Genomic DNA, 23,376 nt, shown 5'->3' with positions numbered 1-23,376 from the left:
TTGGCGGGATGGGTCAGTATTGTTTTATACACTGTCACCTGATTGCAGACATCTGCCAAACCAACAACTGTTTTCAGTTGGTGTTATCGACTTTCATAAGCAGAAGGAAACCTGGCCATGTTCTGATGGTTTTTGGATCAGTTTGTCTTTTGAGTGTACTAAGATAAATTCAACACCAGGTTTGCTTGTGAGATTTTATACAATGAGAATCGTCTGTCGGCTTCAGCACAGAAACATTTGGAATAATCTCCCTTTCACGATTGGCTCTTCTCTCCCAATAATTGCCCCCATTTTTGTCATTGTATCAGCCTTGTGGAAGCCACAGTAGCTGAGCGGGTTAGGCAGCTGACTTTGTGTGCTGGTGATTCGCTGCCTGATTCTGAGGATGGGGGTTCGAATCCCGGATGGAACTCAAACTAACAAGAGTACTAAAATCTTTACTTAGGAAAGTGTAATCTCAATTATAACATCTGTTACATTGTGTGAAGGTGTTACGTAGCTTAGTAGTTGAAGCATCAGTTTGTCACGATAAAGTTCTTTATTTGATTCCCAACATGTTTCAGCCCATTCCAGTGTATTACCTTGATGATATTGCTGGAATATTGTGAAAGTGTTGGAAACCTAGCTCACTCTTCGCAATATGGCCGTCTTCAGTTATAATGAAAATAGCCAGCACTCATTCCCCTCCATAGCTTTTCTTCATTCCAGTTCAGTTATCACAAAGGGCAGTGTCAGAACCTTGTGGTTGAAGCATTTCAGCTTGTGTTCAGAACATCTTTGTTAGTTACCTACGTATAAATGTGTCACCCATCACCCATTGATATTTTTAGACCTTTTTGTTGCATTTTTACTGAAAATTGCATCTCCGTTATTTATCACTATCAAGATTTCAGTGACCTGTGTCTGCAGGCAGCCATCAGCTTCAATTATTTTCAGAGTGCCACCGTATAGGTGGAATATTGTTGAGTGCCATGTAGAAGTAAACTCACTCACTCACTCACTCTTGAGTTGCTTTTTCCTCCTGCATGACTGAAATTTGCATCTGAAAGCTTGGAATAAACAATCTCTTGGTAGAAATAACGGTGTGAGAAAGAAACATGAACTAAATTGAATAAATTCCAGTCAGTTGCGTTTAATCCCTGTCAACCATTCATGAGAGCGAATGAAATATTTGCAGAAATTCATAAAACGTTTATAGAAAAATATACTAAGAAAAAATTTCATTTTATGTATCAAAAGAAGGCTCTGAAGTTCTTTGAGAATGGATTGCTTCGTCAATACTGTTTATCCTGATCTGAATGTAAATATATCAGACTTGATGCCGGCAGGGAGTTTACAGTACGGAAATTCTATCCCGCTTAATACTAGATGATGGAAGTTTAAGTTCTGTATTAGCCAGCCATGGCTAATTTAATGTGAGGCGTCTTCCTTGAACCAGGAGCAGGTATCCTTAGGGTACGGGTCCGCCATCATCTTTAACTTTGATATTGAAATTGAAGGATGTATTGATTGTTACAGTTTTTAGTGGGGCGTAATGTTAATGTCTTCCTTTACGTAGTGTGCCGACTTAAGATGCTTCTCGTGTCTTCGAGCGGACATGTTGACACCACTACTGGCTCAACAAAAAAACATTGTGACTCTTGGAGACTGCACACTGACGCTGCTTCAGAATGCCAGATGAAGTCTTTGCAGTGTGTATTTGCAAGCTAGATTACTTGAGCCTCTTATGTTCGCTGGCCTCTCTCAATTTCTATTAGGTTATGCATGTTGCACACAAATGATAGTTACTGAGAAAAATCAATGGAGCTCGGATGCAAGAGTTTTTCCCCTGTACGGACAGGACAAGACACGAAGCTGCGTGAGATGGCCGTCATTGATTCGGTGGCCCTCTCCAGCACTCCATTTGATAGAGAGTCATATGTGTCTCCTGATGCTTAAAAGCTTTTTGGGCAGGCTCTACACCTCAAAATGGTAGAGGTCATTCGGGCGCAACAAGTTTCAGCCTACCCATACCAGTGGTACTCTGGAGACTAGGTCAGTGTTCAGTACCTTTGGGCTCAGTGCGTCCAATCTCATTTTGAACCTAGAACGAAGGTGGAAAAAATGGAAATTTAATCCTGTCTTTGGACCATCCCCACCCTGGAGAAATGATTTGTTGTTAAGATTCAAGTGAGCTCTTTATTTCACCCAACGAGCGACTCTATGACAGCATTGGTCCTTCAGTGTCATGTGATCAATAATCTGTCTTGTGTAATCGCCAGTATCTAAACTGCCAATTTCGTGAATATGGTAATTTTATAGCACTAGAATAGAATGATTTATCTGTTTCAAATCTTATGATCATGAGCGTCAGAGGATCTGCATGTCAGGCAAGAACAAAATATTTTCTTGATACTGAAATCTTTGTTCATTAAGGAGGTAGAGGAGGGACGTTTAACATGTAGATTTGTCTCCTTGATTGACATAAATGTGTTTAAGTTCAGAAATTAGTACCACGTTGGGATTACGTTTCAACTGTGCCAGAGATCAGCTGAGGATGTTCAAGCATTTCTATGCAGATGAAAGGATAATGCCAATTAGTAATTGTGTCATCAAAAACTCATCATGGTTAATTCCTTGTGATTTTTGTGGGGAAAATATCATTTATCTGACATGAAAAAAGTTGACACCAGCTTGATATGATCAACAGTTCACCCTGGTTGAGAGAAAAAAGGATAAGAATGAAGATTTTTATGGATATCTTTATGAGAGAACACAACGTTTCGGAGTTAATGCTTACTCCTTCACTTCTAAATGACATTCAAAGACCAGAAAAAAGGATGGTGAAAAAGGTCTCTTCCTGCCCGAATCCTATTCCTATTTCCGCTGCTTGTTTAAATAATGAACACTCCGGCAAATTCCATGCTCCTAACAGCTTCACTTACTGACAAAAACAGACATGCAGAATAAAAACTGAAAATAAAGTTCTGTAGTGATGATTAATGGAGTAGACAACTCAACTGGTGTGGACCTATTGTGGAAAAAATAGCGTGATGGAACCAAAGAAGTGGCACGTGTCAGCAGGAAGGAGCTCTGCAAACGGTGAGGCAGACCCTGAACTGCAAGATGAGCCCGCTGTTGCTTCCAGCGCTAACAGTGACATTTGCTGTCAAATGTTTGCAATGTGTGTTCCGTCTTAGCACTAACATTTTGGATGGGCTAATAGCTCCTGTTAAAATGATTTGCCATATAGCTTTGGTTGATGAGATCGAAGCAGATCCCAAATTGACAGTGACCCTCCCAATCCAATAAGTCTGTCAACGTTCCTTGTCGACTTGTCAGACTGGCCTGTGACACATGCTTATTACAAGAATTCTCAAGCTCGCAGCTTCATCGGCTGCTGAATGGCTGGCCTACAGTTGAGATAATCTTTATTGACAGGATTGTATTTTGTTCTATATGTCCATTAGGGCACATACATATTATGGACACACTTGTCTCATGGTATGGGACTTTCTTGTTAGGGTGGTTCCAGGTGATCATCAAAGTTTTATTATTGTGTAAATAAATCATACTTTGTTCAGTGTTGGGAATGTGCATGTCTAACAACTGTTGTCATTCTTTCAGTGTGTAGCACAAGGGATAAAGTGTTTGCTTTGTTTGAATTGTTCTAATGTGGGTAATGCTTGGTTGTTGCTCCTAATGTTCAATGATTACCAAGTGGTATCATGAAATCAGGCTTTTCTCAAGTCATTGCCCACTTGAGTTTACCAGACTGCAAAGACTTTGAGCTCTTATTTGTTTTTATGTGACATCCAAACATCATGTGTGACTCCTGGCCATATAGCTGAGACATTTAAAGTGACAATAAATCTCAAACTTGTAAAACATTTAACTATGTATAGTGATTAAATAATAATGTTTCATTTTTTAAAGTATCACATCCATGATCCAATGTAGAAATAACCTCACACCAAATTTCCATTCCTTGTGATTCCTTGCTTTTCTTCACAAGAGGAAAAAAATGTCTTTAAAATATTAGAAAGAGAGTCGACATTACCAACCCTGTGTATGAATGGAACATGTTAGTTTCAGTTATATATTGTTGAAGGAAAAGAGGTGTCAGATGCATGAGTCGTCTTTCAGACATGTGGACTTATCTTTCACTACCTCAGCAGTTTGTAATATTTAGAAAAAAAGGCCATGACATTGTTGCATAAAATAGAAAAAATCTGATATGGAGCAGATCATTCTGTGACTGAAATGTTAGTGACACAGATACTACCGTGTGAAGCATGTCTTATCTTCCTTTATTCAATGGGGAACTTCTTCAGTGTAAGTAGTTATCGAGACCAGATCTGTATTTAAATGTACATGGTTAACTTGTCTTTGAGCAATTAACAATCTATATATTGCTTTCAGTTGCCATTACTGAACGAGAATCCACTCTCCTTAAAATGACTGTGGTGGTGGCCAATTAGCAATGCTGCTACTATTTTCACAGTCCGATTTGTTCCAATAACCGATGGGCTCTATCTGCGTAGCGGTAATTTTCCGACATCTCGGGGCAATGGTTGTCTCAATGTGGCAAACATTCCACTTCCTGTGCTGCATTGTGGGTCAGCACCTCACGACTAGAGTCAATGGAGCTGTAGCATGCATTACGGGACAAAGTGTCACCACTAATGCAGGGATTGGAACAAGTTCCACTGGAGGCATTTCTTGTTCGTGTTAACTATGGTTTTCAGACAGGAAATGATGCAAATGATGCGTTACAAATGTCTAGTTTTCCTGAAGCGCTGAATTTCTTTTCATGGTTTCTCTTTCCAAGTTTGTTTTTTCTAGGACTATTTGTTTAAGGACAATTTCTTTCGGGAAATAGTTAAAGCAAGAGGGTAGTAACTGGTGTGTTATCAAAGATAATAGTCTCACAGTCACGAGTGGGTATTGTCCGTTGCAAGAGAGATTTTTACTCATGGATGGTAACTATGTACTGTCTTGACACTGCTCAATGTTTCATCGTGTGTCTCATGTTATTTTCCTGTGTACAAGGCATGCTGCTATTAACTCAAACCATCTATGCCTGAGGGCCGTCAAAAAGCCTGGTGACAAAAAGTATTGGAGCACCTGTCACAAAACCAGGGTTAACTTTAAACAGTGTATGAAACTCCTACAAAAACACACGAAGCCCACAGGGCTGATAACTAACAAATGTTGCCGGCCATGTTAACATATAACTAGCCCCATATTAAATGCAGGAAATTGAGAAATAATGTTAAAAGAGAGTAATCAATGAATTTCTTGTAGTGATGTAAACTGAAACATGTGCAAAAGCAAATTTGATAAAACCATGCCTTGGAGGTCACTGTTAATTCATTTAGTGTCACTGCCATCATAAAAGAACGACATCATTCATTGGCTGAAAACATTCTCAAGACCAGTCACATTTAGTGTTAGATCATGTAGGTTGATCTGGGGACGTTACAGTTCGATTGATCATGAACTGTACCGACATCATCTAGTTACCACAATTGTAAATTTTTTTCAAAATATTTCCCGTAGTCAATGACGTGGTTAAACATATATCCCTGGAAATTGGCGCACAGGGGTCGGCTATAAAATACAGTTGTAAGCCTGCCATGTAACTAGCAAGCAGCGGGCCACCAGGCAGGTGCTATTTCATACACTGTTTCAAACATACATGCAATACTCCCAGTCAGTTCTTATTATCCCTTAGGTGGTTGGGTAGAGTGGTTGGATAACATAGTGGTTAAAGTGTTTGCTCATCACGTCAGTGTTCCAGGTTCGATTCCCTACATGGGTACAGTGTGTGAAGCCCATTTCTGGTGTCCCTCGATGTATTTTTGGAATATGGCTGAAAAGAGGCTCGCTCGCTCACTCCCTCACTCACTCACTAATAGGACTAAGTGTTATGTATTACTGTTTCTTTGTTTTACTCAATACTCGCCTCAATATTTGTTCCTGGATACTATCATATCCTACAAGAATGTTCTTCTCTTCCAGAGTTCCATGTGTCTTATGATGTGAATGTCAATCCGTCCGTCAGCAACCAGTTTGTGATAAAGTATGAAGCCAATCAGCGCTACCGACGCCAGGCGTCAGTTTCGGGAGGACCAGCCAATGTATCTACTGAACCCCTGCCAACAACGACTGTGTTGAGTAATTCCAATGCTCCGGACGCCATCACAGCGACCTCAACAAATGTAAATACTTCCTTTCACCTACCGTTTTCTGTTTATTGAGTATACCTGCTCTTCATGCGCGACCAATGAAGAACCCATGCTTGTTATAAGAGGCAACTAACGGGATCGCGAGGTTATGCTCATTGACTTGGTTAACTTATGTTATCATATTCCACTTAAATAGATTGATGGTAATGATGACTTTATCGTCTGATCCAGACTTGATGTTTTACAGACTGCCGCCATATAGCTGGAATATTGCTTAGTATGGCAGAAAACTATACTCACTTACTCATTTCATTGGTAAGTGGATCGTGTGTTCATTCATAGGCTATGCTGAAGGCTTGTGCATGATTCTCCACATGGGTGATAATGCATTGAAGCTTATGTCCATCGTTCTATGTGACAAGAGTATTGCTTGAATATTTCTTCAAGATGTTCTAATAAGTAATTACAGGGCATCTGGAAAATAGAAAAAGTATAAGTTTAGAGCTTTTTTTGTTTCTGCAAAGGTCAATATTGAGAGTGGCCTTGTGGCAGTGTGAAGGATAAAACATTCATACCCCCCAGACACATTTTGCTAAAAGTGAAAAAGTTTAAAAAATTAATTAGTGTTGTGTTTTCTTTCAGAACCAAACAATAACATTGTTATTCTGTCATGACTGAAATTATTCTGGTATTCAAAGAGTTTTGGAAAAGGTATATTGTTCCTTGAATTTGGTTATTTATCAAGGTGAGATATGGAACATACTCTAGGATGGCACAGTAGTCATCAGTCATTATACATTAACTGTCTACATGATAAAAACATGTCATAGAATACGTTCTATTTCAGTGATGATATGTATGAGAGGATAGTGAACGACATTCTGTGTAATAACACTTTTATTAAACGAGTTAACGATTTAGTATCAAATGAGCGAGAGTGAGTTTGATGCTAAATCTTTCTCGAGTTTAATAAAAATGGTACTTCACAGAAGTGAGTTTAGTATTCTGTTTATTACTCCCCAACACAAATTAATGGAAAGTGCTGCTACACTGCCTACAGTGTGAGGACTTTCATCAGTCTAGCACCATTGCGACAGCGGCATTAGCATTGTGACGTCAAAACTGTGATTCATTATGCCATCATGCGTCTAGCAGTATTAAACTAGTGTAATGTTGCCATAAAAATATAACACTGCAGTATCTTCCACAGGTGAGTAATATTTATTAGTAGTAATAATGCATCAACTACTGACTGGTCTAATTTAATTACCAAACATTCATATTCATTACCCAGTATTCACTTTGTTATATCTAAACAAAGGACTTTTTGGGGTCACATGTTTGGACATCTTAATGGCCACAAATCATCTCTGAATCCACTTGCTGCAGAAGGCTAAAACTTATGAGTTTTCTGACTCTTCCAATCCTTCATATTCAGTATCTAATAAGGTCACTGAAAGTGTTAGTGTGAAAAAGGATGGCTTGCATTTTCTCTTGAGTAAGTTGATGGATTGAGATGAACCTTTATGATGGACAAATCTACCATGTGGATGCTCAACTGTCTTCAATGCATCAAAATAGAATTTCTTAAAAAGTCTTTGTGAAAAGAAATATGGAAAATGTATGAAGGCCTCAGAAGTAAGAGTCTGAAGTGTTGTGTGATGGATGAGCATTCTCGGTGTAAGAAGCTGCTTCATCAGGCTGATGTTGTAGGTCAGGGTGAAAAAGCATGCATGTTGTATGTACATTGGTTTACATTCACCTTGTACTGTATCCATAAGGACGTGAGTCCGTCAAAGCCCCTAAATCCCCCAAGTCAGGTTGTGTCCCTTGAGCCCACCTGGGAGTTATAATTGTGGGTTGTAATCCCAGCTGGCCCCTATTATGTGTCCAAGTTTGTAAGCACCATGCTCGAGGTGATGGGGAACTGTTTCGTACGTCATTCCTGGCCTCCTCTGCCATTAACCTGACACGCCAAGATGGAATACTGTTACAAGCAGCATTAAATCTCACTCACTCACTAGCCCACACTTGGGGGCTTTAGGCTTCCTCTGCCATCAACCTGACACGCCAAGATGGAATACTGTTAGTATAGTGACAAAAACTCAACTCATTCACTCTCTTGTGTGTGTACAAAAAAGCTTCCTGCATGAATATCTACATGTTTCCAAATCTATCACTCTGTTTATGTGTTATTATCTACCGCCACCACAAAGGAAAGAGTTGATATAACACATGATTCTGTGTTATTATCTACCGCCACCACAAACGAAAGAGTTGATATAACGCATGATTCTGTGTTATTATCTACCGCCACCACAAACGAAAGAGTTGATATAACGCATGATTCTGTGTTATTATCTACCGCCACCACAAACGAAAGAGTTGATATAAGGCATGATTCTGTGTTATTATCTACCACCACCACAAACGAAAGAGTTGATATAAGGCATGATTATGTGTTATTATCTACCACCACCACAAAGGAAAGAGTTTATATAACGCATGATTCTGTGTTATTATCTACCGCCACCACAAACGAAAGAGTTGATATAAGGCATGATTATGTGTTATTATCTACCACCACCACAAAGGAAAGAGTTGATATAATGCATGATAATGGATTATCAACAACTCACCGCACATCTCATAGCCAATACACAGCAGTCTCAGAGAATTGAAAGCGTGAAGAATGAAATGGGTCTGAGAATGATTTCAGCACTCGGCACTCCTGACTTCTGATTCTGAACAGAAGTGCTCCATCATCTCACATGAAAATATACATCACCCAGAAGCAGATCCTGTTGCTCCATGTAGTTCGTCCTGAAGTAAACATTGCCTTGGCCAAGATTTTCGAAGCTCTCTTAGGGCCATGATTGTCATAAGTGCCATACATTAACATTAACTTACGACTATCTTAGCGCTAAGAGAGCTTAAAAGATCTAGGCCCTGGCCAGCATTATGGTGATAAATCTGTTTCTTCTGTGGAGAACCTTCACAAGGAGGAAGACTTCATCAGAGGGATCCAGGATCTCAAGCATTTGCCCACACTTACAAGGGATTGTGTGGAAAGATATTTCCATGCATCACAGTTAAATCCTATAGGGATGAAATGGTACGCTCTCACATGGTACAAGGTCTATGGTTTGGTATGTGAGATGTAATCATCATGCTCAAAAGAAGAGATAGAAGCGCACAGATTATGACAAAATTATTCAATTTCTAGGCATTTTAGGAAAGATTAAAATAATGCTACAAAAGCACAAAAAAACAATTTTTTAATTGCATAACTGTATCCTGAACTGAAGACAAAATACCGCAGTTCTGCTAATACTGTGGTAAACTGTTTCACCCCTATAGGTCTTCATAGTTAGGATCAGAACTCGTCAGTCATATACTAAAGGCATCTGTTCCTGTCTGTCATAAACATGAAGCCCTTTCTGTCCTTGGGCAGTGGGGTAGCCAAATGGTTAATGTTCGCCTGCCATTCCGATTACCCAGGTTTGTTTCCTCGCTTGAGTACAGAATGAGCCCATTTCTGTTGGTGTGTTAAAGATCTCATGTTTGATATTTATATTTCAGGTTCCATCAACCCCTGCTCCGACCACACCAGCTCCTACTACTCCTGCCCCGAGTACTCCTGCCCCAACTACACCTGCTCCATCACCCACAACTTCCTCTCCAACAACTACACCAACAACTGCACAGCCCACTACAACACCACGCATCATTGAGACCACCGCAGGTGTAACTGGAAGCACAATAACCTCAGCCCGACAGGAGGTAAGATATGCATCACCTACATCTGCACCTACACCTGCACCTACACCTACTCCTACACCTACTCCTTCACCTACTCCTACACCTACTCCTACACCTACACCTACACCTACACCTACACCTAAACCTACACCTACACCTGCACCTGCACCTACACCTGCACCTACACCTACTCCTACACCTACTCCTTCACCTACTCCTTCACCTACTCCTACACCTACTCCTACACCTACACCTAAACCTACACCTACACCTGCACCTGCACCTACACCTGCACCTACACCTACTCCTACACCTACTCCTTCACCTACTCCTACACCTACTCCTACACCTACACCTACTCCTACACCTACACCTGCACCTGCACCTGCACCTGCACCTGCACCTACTCCTACACCTACTCCTACACCTACACCTACACCTACTCCTACACCTACACCTACACCTGCACCTACACCTGCACCTGCACCTACTCCTACACCTGCACCTGCACCTACACCTACTCCTACACCTACACCTACACCTACACCTACACCTGCACCTGCACCTACACCTACTCCTACACCTAAACCTACACCTACTCCTACACCTACACCTACACCTACTCCTACACCTACTCCTTCACCTACTCCTACACCTACACCTGCACCTGCACCTACACCTACACCTACACCTACTCCTACACCTACTCCTTCACCTACTCCTACACCTACTCCTACACCTACTCCTACACCTACACCTACACCTACACCTGCACCTGCACCTGCACCTACTCCTACACCTACACCTACACCTGCACCTGCACCTACACCTACACCTACACCTACACCTACACCTACACCTACACCTACACCTAAACCTACACCTGCACCTACACCTACTCCTACACCAGGAGGGAAACACAACTAGATTTACAGATATTTTTTTTCCCATTGAGATGTTTTATAAGATTGAAACTCATAAGCTTTACCTGATTTGGTATGAGTTGTGGGCCATGTTGTGACGTCTTGTCATCTGTTCCAGGACAACCACCAGTACTACTCTTCTTCCATCATCCCCGATGCCCTCACCGGCAACTGGATAGACCTGACCAATGCCAAGAGGCATAAGACTCTGTCCTCCAGTCATAGGACCGCTGTGGTGAGTACGGCAGGGCCGTATGACATTATGCTGAAACAGGAATAACAGAAACAGGAAGTGCTGTTACACACTTCCTGCCAGTAGGATCACGGGCTGGAACACAATAACAGCCACAGTCACATAACAATACATCAGGATGTACAGTTTGAACAAAGTCATCAAGCCAAGACAACATGATCTGCTCAATCACCTCTAAAGACTAAGAGACCCCACGAAGGTCCGTGTTAGAATTTATCTTCAGTGACCTATGATTGTATGAGGCAGCTAACGTTTACTGGATGGGGTGGTCAACCTCACTGACTTGTTTATCAAGTCATTGTATCCCAATAGATGGATGCTCATGTTGTTCATTGCTGGATTGTCTGGTCCAGACTCGATTATTTACAGCCTTCTGCCTAGTAGCTGGAATACTGCTAAATGTGGCATAAAATCAATTTGCTCAGTCACTCACACACACACACATGGACGCGCGCGCGCACGCACGCACGCACGCACACACACACACACACACACAGAGAATATGTCTCTTTCTGTTTCTCTCTCACTCCCTCTCTTAAACAAACCCAAATTGAGGTTACTCTGTATGTGATTAAATCTCCAACACGAATTAATAAAACGATGAGACAGTTGTTTTTATGATTCATGAAATTGACTTGCTCTTTCAGACAATTAATCTCACCTTTAAGTTCCGTTTCTATGGACACAATGTGACAAACATCACGGTTGCAACAGGAGGTAGGTGATGGTTTAGCATGTGTGTCACACCCTTTCTGCAGATGCAGACACAGTCTCCAGTGTTCTTCAGGATACTGGCTAATAAAAGAATTTGACAGAAGAAAGTATTTTACCTTGTTCCCTACAAGGGCTTAAGAATTATACTTCAATTTAGCTTCTTTGGTTTAACTCTAGCTTCAGATAAATATTCCAAATCAGTGAAGTAAAATGGTTCGTAATAAAAGTCCTGAAAGTTAAATACTTACTAAACTCAATTACGAAATCCATTATTAGACACCACTGGGAAAAGAATTGGAATGTGGAACATTTTAACATTATCTGGTGTCATAATAAGATAATATTTATGCTCCAAATAGTTATACCTTTTCACACACGTGTTATAACATCATATCAACATAGGGACTATGGGACAACAGTGTGATAAACAGAGGATAATGTATGCATGGTTTGATGCAGCTCCTCTCTTAGATTTCGTGACTTCATGTCATGCTTTGTCAACAGGTTTCATCTATGCCAGTCCTTTCCTCCACCAATGGTTGACCGCAACACAATACATAGCCCCGTTGATGGCCAATTTTGACACCAGGATCGGCGAGGCATCTGACATCTACTATGATGACTTCGGTAGGTGGGGTGTATGTTGAATCCGAAAGAATTCAGTGTATCTGACACTTTTGTTAATATACAGACTCAACTCAACAGTACAGGTTTGGACCTGACGGTAGCATTGAGCAATGTTCAGGTAAAAACTCACCAGTACAGGTTCAGATCTGACAGTTGTATTGAGCAATATCCAGACATAATTTGACCAATACAGGTTCAGACCTAATTGTTGCATTAAGCTATGTACAGGTACAGGTTCAGCCGTGACAGTTTTATTAAGCAATGTACAGACATAAATCACCGATACAGGTTCAGACACTAACCCACCAATACAGGTCTATGCCTGACTGTTTCATTAAGCAGAGATCAGACCCTAACTCACCAGTTAAGGATCTGTTCTTCAGGCAATCACACTGCAGTTACACTGTACGTGAATAATAAGGCCACTTAAAGCAGGGTTCATTATAATCCAGAAGCCGCACTGTACTCAAGGTAATAAATGACTTTCATAATAGAAATTGATTTTCTACCCAGGTATTATAGAGGGTCACAGGTCTAATTGAATCTTCAACCATGCTATCTTTTTAAGCCTGGTATTTATTTGAGGGCCTTCAAAAGCCCAATCATTTTCTCATCGGCGACCAGAGACTCTGGGCAATATGATGTAAGAATGAAATAGATGGCTTTTGTGGGGAACGAGGTAATGACTTCCTAAAGTCTCGTCTATGACTGGGATCTCCCTACTCCAGATTTAGGAGGGGTATCCTATATTGTATGGGTGATGCCAATTATCAGGCTCTTCATTATTGACCTGTGCTCATATTGGACAGAAACAGTGTGATGCTCAAGGCATTTAAGCTACCTTCTTTGTGTGGCCAGATAGTGGAGAGAGCATGAATGACTGGACTTTGGATGCTACTGTTCTACGGCGTCCTTTTGTGTCTGCAGTGCCCTGTTGAGATGTCCTGTTGTCCTGTTGTCTTGAGGTGTCCTTGTGTCCTGCAGTGTCCTGTTTTCCTGAGGTGTCCTTTGCATGATGATATCTTTTAACACACAGACATATTCATGAACATCTGGAAAACAAAACATAGCAGAGAAAAATGTCGGGTTATTTTTAGTGATACATACACATTAATGTAAAGAGTTGTGTCCCTTAGGCTTATCCGATTGAATATGGTATTGGTGTTGGCAACTCAGATTAACCTTTCTTCATGAAAAGCTGACATTTGTTTGATTTCGCTCTCTTAGTTCCTCATTCTTTCAGCCAATTGTGTGTCATCTCCCACTGCTGAGATGTTGTCCCTGAATATGATCTCTTTGTTTTGAAGGTAAAACTCAAATAGAATAATCTGTGTTAGATGTGTGCATCCATGTTGAGGTTCTCCGCTAATATTCAGATCATGTTACATCCTATCATTTCATGGAAAATGTTTCATGTCAGTTGAAAGAACAAATGTTGAAAGCGTTTCACAGCGTAATGCTTTCAAAGGAAGATTTTCTTTGCACAAGTTCTTGAGATGTTTGCCAGAATATTTGAATGACGTATGTGTAACAGTGTATTGTTGACGTTCTGGTCTCCATGCTGATGGCAATCATGTCTTACTGTGGGGATTCAGTTTGGACAAGTCCCCAGTACCTCATGCTTGTCTCCCTGTTGGGATTCAGTCAGGACAGGCCCCCCAGTACCTAATGCCTGTCTCCCTGTTGGGATTCAGCCAGGACAGGTCTCCAGTACCTCATGCTTGTCTCCCTGTTGGGATTCAGCCAGGACAGGTCTCCAGTACCTAATGCTTGTCTCCCTGTTGGGATTCAGCCAGGACAGGTCTCCAGTACCTCATTCCTGTCTCCCTGTTGGGATTCAGCCAGGACAGGTCTCCAGTACCTCATGCTTGTCTCCCTGTTGGGATTCAGTCAGGACAAGTCCATAGTACCTCATCCTTGTCTCCCTGTTGGGATTCAGTCAGGACAGGTCCCAAGTACCTCATGCTTGTCTCCCTGTTGGGATTCAGTCAGGACAGGTCCCCAGTACCTCATACCTGTCTCCCTGTTGGGATTCAGTCAGGACAGGTCTCCAGTACCTTATGCCTGTCTCCCTGTTGGGATTCAGTCAGGGTGGTCTCCAATAGCTCATGTTAATCTCGCTGTGAGGATCCAGGAGAGATTCTGTCTGTACCAGATGAGAGAATTGTAACTGATTGTGTTTTATTCCTTACATTATCAACAACATTTGCATGTCAAATATTTATGCAGTGCTGTGATAAGCTAGACAATTACATCCAAAAAAACCCAACAATCTTGACTCTTTGAAAGCTTAAAATATAGTAATAAATTTGTACGTTTGAAACAAAAATACACAAGAACAATATATCAAAACCAACGGTAAAACAGCATTTCCTAAGTGCCTTGGTTGAACTTTCAGCTTGTGCACATGAATCTTCCGTAACATTCATTGATCAGACATGGGCATTACATACTTGAACTCTGTGAGATGAACCATGCACCCAAGCACCCAATAAAGCTGACGGTAACTTCCAGACAAATGGCTGCTGTGACCTTATCTGGCATGTGGCACACTGAACACTGTCATTTTCTTTGAAATTATCCTCACATGGGTTTCAGGAGAACACATCAGAGTATGTTGGAGTCAAGATTCATTTTATGTGGAACCTGTATGCTGAAGGATACTCATGATCAGAGCAGATCAGTTCAATGATGGTGGTACAGTGGATAGACAAGAAATTGAGCCATGCTTAGTCAGCAGTCGTGTATATGTGATTATTGTACAGCAAGTTCTTGAAAGGCACACATTTGTATTCTCTATCAGGGCTATTTCTTTCTTTTGCATCATCTGAATGTTAAATCAGTATGCAGGTGGTTAGTTCCTCCTACATTTGACTTATACACTGTGACAAAACTGGAGTAATGTTGATGACATTAAACCTCAGTCACTCACTCACTCACTCACTCACTGTGTCCTGCCATGACAGAATAACTGTAGTAAAAGTGTTCGTGTTCTGAAGCTATTAGGAACATAGCATGGGACACAACTGTCTTGGTACTGGAACATAAATTCTGTGAGACTGTGTAAGTATATAACTGTTAACAGATTATGCTGAGAACATTCTGACTGCGTATCTCCTCCTGAACGTAATGGACCTGTGATGGTCCTGGGGTAGAATAGGCCTTCAGCAACCCATGCTTGCCATAAAAGGCGACAATGCTTGTTGTAAGAGGCGACTAGTGGGATCAGGTGATCTGACTTGGCTGACACATGTCATCAGTTCCCAATTGTGCAGATCAATGGCCATGTTGATCACTGGATTGTCTGGTCCAGACTCGATTATTTACAGACTGCTGACATATAGCTGGAATATTGCTGAGTGCAGTGTAAAAAACTCACTCACTCGCGCACTCTGAACGTAATGATGGTGATGTTTAATATTTTGTATTTCAGGTGACAGGTTTGCAGTTCAGTGGAAAAATGTAGTGCTGAAGGATCAAAACGAGAGTAAGACCTTATTCAGTTACTTCTGGGAGAAGTGGAGTAACCTTGCAGTTATAGCATTAGCTCGTTCATTTTGCATTCGACTCCACACATGGGTACAATGTATAAAGCCAATTTCTGTCACGTCCATGACGTCTTTGCACTACACTGAAAAGGAGTGTAAAACCATATATCTTATAACATTTTCATCCAAGTATCCAAGTTATCTTGCTGAGTAAGTCCCCATGAGTCATGTTGATTTAATGGGTGATTAAATGGATTGGGTGGTGAGACTGTTGATTGGCATTGCACCACTACAGCATAGATCACTGCTCATAACATCAGTCACTTGATTGTATGACATGGGGCAGCTGGAGAGCTTAGTGGTTAAAGCACTCATTCGTCATGGTAAAGACCAGGCCCGATTCCCCATGTGGAATATTGCTGAAAGCTACAAAAACTAAACTTGATCAATGATCCAGACAAAGTTAAAGTCACACATTCACTCACTCGAAGAACATTTGAGTGTGGCAAACTGTTGTTTAGATGAGCAATGTTTTAATCTGTTTGCCAAGATTACTGAATCAATTAGCTCTTGTAAAATATGCTCGCTAAGAGCAAATATTTTCTCAGTATACATTCCCTTGAAATTCGTTTAATTATGTTCATATGTTATACACTCCTAAAAGCCAGTGGAATGTATACCTGATATATTTCCTGAACCACAGTATTGTCATTGTTGGCTACATTGATGTGACTGTTAGCTTAAATGGTGTGACTGTTGGCTACATTGGTGTGACTTTTGACTTCAGTGTGACTGTTGGTTGCAGTGGCATGACTGTTGGCTGCAGTGGTGTTACTGTTGGATCTAGTAGTGTGTCTGTTGACTTAAATGATGTGACTGTTGGCTACAGTTGTATGTTTGTTAGCTACAGTGGGGTGATTATTGGCTTAAGTGGTGTGACTGTTGGCTACAGTTGTATGTTTGTTAGCTACAGTGGGGTGATTATTGGCTTAAGTGGTGTGGCTGTTGGCTACAGTTGTGTGTTTCTTGGTTACATTGGTGTGACTGTTGACTTCAGTGGTGTGACTGTTGGCTACAACTGTGTGACTGTTGGCTACAACTGTGTGACTGTTGGCTACATTGGTGTGACTGTTGACTTCAGTGGTGTGACTGTTGGCTGCAATGTTGTGACTGTTGGCTACAGAGGTGTGACTGTTGGCTACAGTGGTGTGACTGTTGGCTACAGTTGTATGTTTCTTGGGTACCATGCTGTGACTGTTGGCTTAAATGGTGTGACTGTTGGCTTAAATTAACGGTGTGACTGTTGGCTTAAATGGTGTGACTGTTGGCTTAAATGGTGTGACTGTTGGCTTAAATTAATGGTTTGACTGTTGGCTACAGTTGTATGTTTCTTGGATACAGTGGTGTGACTGTTGGCTACAATATGACTATTTTGCTGATACAGTGGTGTGACTATTGGCTACATTATGACTATATTTCTGATACTGTGGTGTGGCTGTTGGCTACTATATGACCATATTTCTGACACAGTGGTGTGGCTGTTGGCTACTATATGACCATATTTCTGAAACAGTGGTGTGGCTGTTAGCTACAATATGACTATGTTTCTGTTCCAGCTGGAACCTTCGACTTCCAGGTTCAGCTTCATGCAGATGGCACTATAAAGTTTCTCTACAAACATGTGAGCACAGATTGATTGAAGCTCTCGTAAAATATCTTGTTACTTCACACAAAATCACTGAATTGGCTCCTTTATGCATTCTGTTAAAGATTATTCTTTTGTGTTACATTTTAAGTTTGCAATATTAAGTTAAACCAGTCTGAGTATTAGGAGCGGGAGCAAGGATCTCTACAAGGGTTCGGGATATGTTATAGTTGTAAACAAAAGTAAATGTGGATGTTTTGTTGTGAGTGAAAGCTAAAGGCTTTGAGCTCTCATCTCTTTGTAATACTGTAAGATGCATGTCATCTTATCCCAGAATTGTGTTTGATGACAACATCAATGGCTGGTTTGCCATTTCCAAACATGTCTCCATGATAAAGAGGGCATATTATGTTCTGTATTATTATGCAAACAAATATTAAAAGTATTATTAACTAAGGCTGCAGTGATTCAGTTTGATTCATCAAAAATCAATCTGACACCACTTAGTTTTGATTTTCAATAACCATTACCTCTGTTTTGATTTGATATTTGAATTTGTCTTTCTATTATTTCCACACAACCAGAACATAAATTTGACTCAAACTCAGGCAACTTCGAGTGCTGAAATAAGACAAAACATGGTTGGCTGATGCCAGGCTAATTATCCAATGAGAATTTTCAGTAGATATAGTTAAGTTGGTTATTATGCTGTTTACTGCACCTCCCTGTGTGATGACATGTTTTCTTTGTTATAGTTACCAATAAGACTGTCTGCTATATCCAGTCAGAACCACCCAGTGAAGATCGGTCTGTCTGATGCCTTTTATATTGACTCCTACCTCAAAGCACAGGGTGAGAGGACATCAATTTCTGTTTTGTGTGGTGTTTAGGTGCTTATCACTGACTTATCTTAAAGGGGCACTGATGCGGAGCGAATAATGCCTCTCGCCAACGGTCTAATTACGAAAGCAGACCGCAAATTGGTCAGCGCCCACTCCTTCGACCGTGACGGACAAAGGAACTGGGCTCCTGTCCATATTAGCAAAATTTCTTCACTTAAACAGTCAGGAGGCCGGATGCCCATCACATGCCATTTGTTTAAAAATATCCATGGTATTCCTTGTCTGATCGTAACCATATATCCCAGCAGTGTAGTTCTTTTCGGATGCTTGGATGGTATACTTACTGATCCAATTTGATCCTATTTCTGTGTTTTTAACCTCGATATTTAATCATGTTACATGAAAATATGATGTCTACAGGCACGTAGCAAGCCATTTGTTTCAGTACGGAAGATTGCAAAGCTTTATATTTAGGTAGTTTTGAGTGTTGGTTGAGCTGTGATAGCAAATAGCATACGTAAATTTTGGTAGCTATGGTAGCTACAATGGTTTATTATTTATGATAATAAAACACTCAGTTGATTTATTTGAATTCGTAAACAAAAAAACGATGACCTTGGCTTTGGTAGAGAAATCTGAAAATTGTCTTACGTAAAAAAAACTTATTTCACTTATTTACCAAAGTACACAGCAAATGCCTGTGTGTATTCCTTATGTAACGAAATTCCGTTGGTATCCTCAAAACAGTTTCGGCCCATAAGTGTGTTCAGGCTGCATGCGACACAGAGATTACATCTTCCTTGCTGTAACTCGCGTTTGATGGTGTAAACCTACACGTGTTATTTGTCATCATTCTCTTGATGGTCAATTCATGAATTTATAACAGGTATAATTAGTAGCAACACCACTTCGGTTACTCAACAAAGGTTCCCATTTGGCATTTCTCCTGTCTGGAGTAAATACTCAACATTATAAATTAAGGTCTGTAATGGCAAATGTATTGTATGTTATGTAATATGTGCATGTAAGTGATGCAAGAGGGTTTATCACCTGAGTTACAAAAACAAACATCGATCAAAGGATTAACCGATAACACACTGATTGATTAATTACTTTTGTTCTTCTAGCGGATTTGTCAAAAGGCAGTGTGTGTAGATGACTACACCCTGTCGTAAAGTGTGAGTGCAAAAACAACATCCTCCCTTCAAAGAATTAACCACCCTTGCGTTGATTGATTGATTGCTCAATATTGGTCAACTAAATTACTTAGAATAGTGGACATCATACAATTAGTTGCCAGGTGTGCTATCTTGGGAGACCAATGACAGGTTTATCTAGTTTTCACCAACGAAAGACGTGAAACGATGTGTTACTTTTTCGCAAATGAGACAGTTGTAAGACACGCGACACAGAGCAGGATTATTTACCAGCTGCAGATGAATGGAATACGATTTCTTTTACGTGGATATTGATGGATACATTCCTGAACAAGGTAGTAGCCTGACACTGTTGCTATAAAATTAGTCTGTTTTACGTTCATTATTTGCATTTTGTTTTAATTTATTTGTTGTAGCATTCAGCAGAATCTGTATGACAGAAAACACACACTAGATCGCTTATGTGTGTGAAATAGGATCCACATTGGCAATCTATACAATGTATAAATGTTGCTGTTATGTTAGAAATTTACTATGAGTATAAGCAAATCGTGTGTTCTTTTATTAATTTTCAGAATCATACAAATATGACAATAAACTAATTAGGGTTATGAGACAAAATATAGAGACGTACATTGGCTTCGTTATTTTTCCGTCCTAATAGTTTTTTACCATTTCTACCACTGGCAGATGATTAACCTTCAAAGTGTTTCATTTGTTTTCATAATACATTTGTAATGAAGTACAATTGACTTCACCTCAGTTGATCTGTCTATAATTAAACTATCAATTGCGCTTACGGACTGCGCAGCAGAGGTCACGAACCAGTCACGAATTCTGGGATATCATCCGGGTACTCACGGGAGAAAAACAATAACAAAAGTTTACACCAGTCCACGGAAAATGCTCCGCATCAGTGCCCCTTTAATCATATGCCATTAGTGAAATACCACCATGAATTCTGCTGCAAATTTAAAATAGAAAGGACCAAACATCTTATGCAATATATTCACAAAACTCAAACTGTCTACTATTTTTTAGTTTAATATCAATTCCAATACATTCTGGGAAATGTATTTTCTCAAATTTGAGTGAAAACTCTAACTTATGTCAAAACTCACATTTAAGTTTGTTTTGAGAAATTGGGGCCTGGGATTTTCGAAGCTCTGTTAGCGCTAAGATAGTCGTAAGTCCCATACATTAGCATTGCCTTACAACTGTCTTAGAGCTTCGAATATCTAGTCCTTGGTCTTTAGGGGCTGGCACAGGGTGATCTGACAGAAATACTGTTCAAGTTAACTATTTACTAATGGTCTTGGGGCACACGTCTTCAGTACCACTGTTGCCTCCCTTTACAGTGCCAGGATCTGATAATTGTGAACCCAAGAATGATGTCAAAAGCATTGGATATAATCATTTGTCTGTGCTCAATTCATTAGAAAGGAAAGATAGCTTTACAGTATTTTTTAATTCAATATCCCGTTTCTGCTTGTGATCTTTTCTGTTGTTTTGTTTGTATGGCATGGTAGCAATGTACTTGTTTCACAGAGATAAAATGTCAATATTTGTGTTTCAGGTATACGGCGTAGAACAATCTTCGAGTATCACCGTGTGTCCTTCCACCCAGACCAGGTGGAGCAGGGAACAGTGATCATCATAAAGCCACTGCCAAGTAACTACCTGTTTCACTCCAGTACATACAAGGCCCAGTATATGGTCCCGTGTCCACAGAACTCCAGGGCAGAATAGGTCCCTGAGACTTCTTGTTACTCGACCAGTGGGGGAAAACATGCTAGAATAGCCAATAACCTCCTCCTCCTCTCTCTCTCTCCTCTCTCTCCCCTTGTTACTCGACCAGTGGAGAAATTAATGCCACACAGGTCCCAAATACTTCTTGCTCCTTGACCTGTGGGGATAACAGAAGAGAATAGATCCATAGTACTCCTTACTGCTAGACGGGGGGTAGCAGGGCAAATTAGGTCCGTAACACTCCTTGCTACTTTACCTGGGGAATAAACAAGGTAGAATAGGTCCATAATTCTCCTTACTGCTTGATCTACGGGGATAACAGGGCTGAATAGATCCTCAGTACCTTTTAATACTTGACTCGTGAAGATATTAGGGTATCCTGTCTGGGTAACTTCATGTGGTCTTGTTTCTTCAAGAATGAATCCCCTATTCTCTTTTTACTAAGTACAATAAGCAGCCAGTCATGTGTATGTGTGCATGTCATGCATATTTGAATGAGATATTAAGCGCATCATTTCACAAAGTGATCGTGGCGCTAAGGTGATTGTAACTCCAATACTTTAATATAGATTTACGACAGTTGTGGCGCTACGACTGCTGAATAAAACTGGACCCAAGTACTTAATCATAACAGAAGGAACAAAATGCACAATCAGCATAGCTTACACACAATGCCTGCAGCCTCTTTTTTATTGCTAAGCAATATTCTAATGAATGTTCCAGCATGCAACATTATCTCGGACTGCAGGAAGTGTGTGAATCCCGACTCGGAACGAATGAAATTTAACTGCAAGTGGTGTAGTTCGCTGGGACGTTGTTCAGACGGAATAGACTGGCACCGTGCAGAGTGGCTCAACAGCGGATGCTCCAAGCTGGTAGGAACTAAATGCACCCCTACAGGAACACCTTGTTTTATCAGTACTGTGAAAATATTGTTCAGGACTTAGACACACTAACATTCACAAAACCCAAGTCTACAGTGAGTGGAGAAGTGCAGTGTACTTCCTGTAGGGCTAACTGTCCACTTTTTTTAAACACCACATGAACTGGTACGTCAGTGATTCCAGCTGCCACACACACCGAAGGGAGGGGTTTGATTCCCCATTTATCAGGTGTTTGTCTTTTCTCTCCTCTCCTCTTTGTCTACACCTCCACTTTCCTGATCCCTGATCCCTCCAACTTCTTCCTTCCTCTTCCCCTTTCCGTTTGTCCCCTTCTCTCTCTCCCTTTCTCTCTCCCTTCCCCTTCTGACCCGTGAAGGTCCCGGGGAAGAATAGGCCTTCAGCAACCCATGCTTGCCACAAAAGGCGACTATGCTTGTCGTAAGAGGCGACTAACGGGATCGAGTGGTCAGGCTCGCTGACTTGGTTGACACATGTCATTGGTTCCCAATTGCGCAGATCGATGCTCATGTTGTTGATCACTGGATTGTCTGGTCCAGACTCGATTATTTACAGACCACCGCCATATAGCTGTAATATTGCTAAGTGCGGCGTAAAACTAAACTCACTCACTCACCCTTCCCCTTCTTCTTCTTCTTCTTCTTCTTCTTCTTCTTCTTTGCTGCCCCGCTTCTCCCCAACTGTAACAATCTTAGGGTGGTCTGCCAGACTGGAGTACTTGCAGACAATATCATGTGGCTCTAAGTTACATGTATTTTACCATGATGACTTTTGTGGCTTGATTTGATGACAGTAGACTTGCAAAACATCAATTGCAAGCATTTCAGAATTTTTTCAAAATCATTGTCATGAATATTTTGTCCATTCTGTCAGTATATGGATTTCAGTCTTTTTACTCAAATGACCGAATTGCTAGTAAATGTTTTACTGGCATTGTTTCACAGGCCACCGTATTTGTCGAACTTGTTAACATGTCTGCATGACAACCTAGCCCTTCTGTGAGATAACTCGCTTTCAGTATATCCTTGCAACAATATACCACAAAACAATGTAACTTCTTTACTTTCACTAACATTCTTGTCACTAAAAGGCACGTTGGAGTAGCCTAGTGGTTAAAGCGTTTGGTCATCACGCGGAAGACCCT

At 40.7% G+C, this 23,376-nt stretch overlaps 1 protein-coding gene across 1 annotated transcript in view; it reads left to right on the top strand.

Moving 5' to 3' along the window:
- The window catches only part of LOC137255529 (plexin domain-containing protein 2-like), a 117,249-nt gene that overhangs the window by 72,868 nt on the left and 21,005 nt on the right, over positions 1 to 23,376 (top strand). The window contains exons 2-11 of the mRNA XM_067792960.1: positions 6,004 to 6,203; positions 9,753 to 10,331; positions 10,974 to 11,090; positions 11,756 to 11,825; positions 12,327 to 12,449; positions 15,883 to 15,936; positions 17,554 to 17,618; positions 18,338 to 18,434; positions 21,158 to 21,253; positions 22,054 to 22,205. Coding sequence (XP_067649061.1) covers positions 6,004 to 6,203; positions 9,753 to 10,331; positions 10,974 to 11,090; positions 11,756 to 11,825; positions 12,327 to 12,449; positions 15,883 to 15,936; positions 17,554 to 17,618; positions 18,338 to 18,434; positions 21,158 to 21,253; positions 22,054 to 22,205 — 1,553 coding nt within the window. The remainder of the gene's footprint in view (positions 1 to 6,003; positions 6,204 to 9,752; positions 10,332 to 10,973; positions 11,091 to 11,755; positions 11,826 to 12,326; positions 12,450 to 15,882; positions 15,937 to 17,553; positions 17,619 to 18,337; positions 18,435 to 21,157; positions 21,254 to 22,053; positions 22,206 to 23,376) is intronic.

This window comes from Haliotis asinina, chromosome 11 (assembly GCF_037392515.1).
Source record: "Haliotis asinina isolate JCU_RB_2024 chromosome 11, JCU_Hal_asi_v2, whole genome shotgun sequence".
NCBI classification, from domain to species: Eukaryota; Metazoa; Mollusca; class Gastropoda; order Lepetellida; family Haliotidae; genus Haliotis; species Haliotis asinina.
The sequence above is the reverse complement of the archived record's forward strand: the minus strand, read 5'-3'. Positions and strand labels throughout refer to the sequence as shown.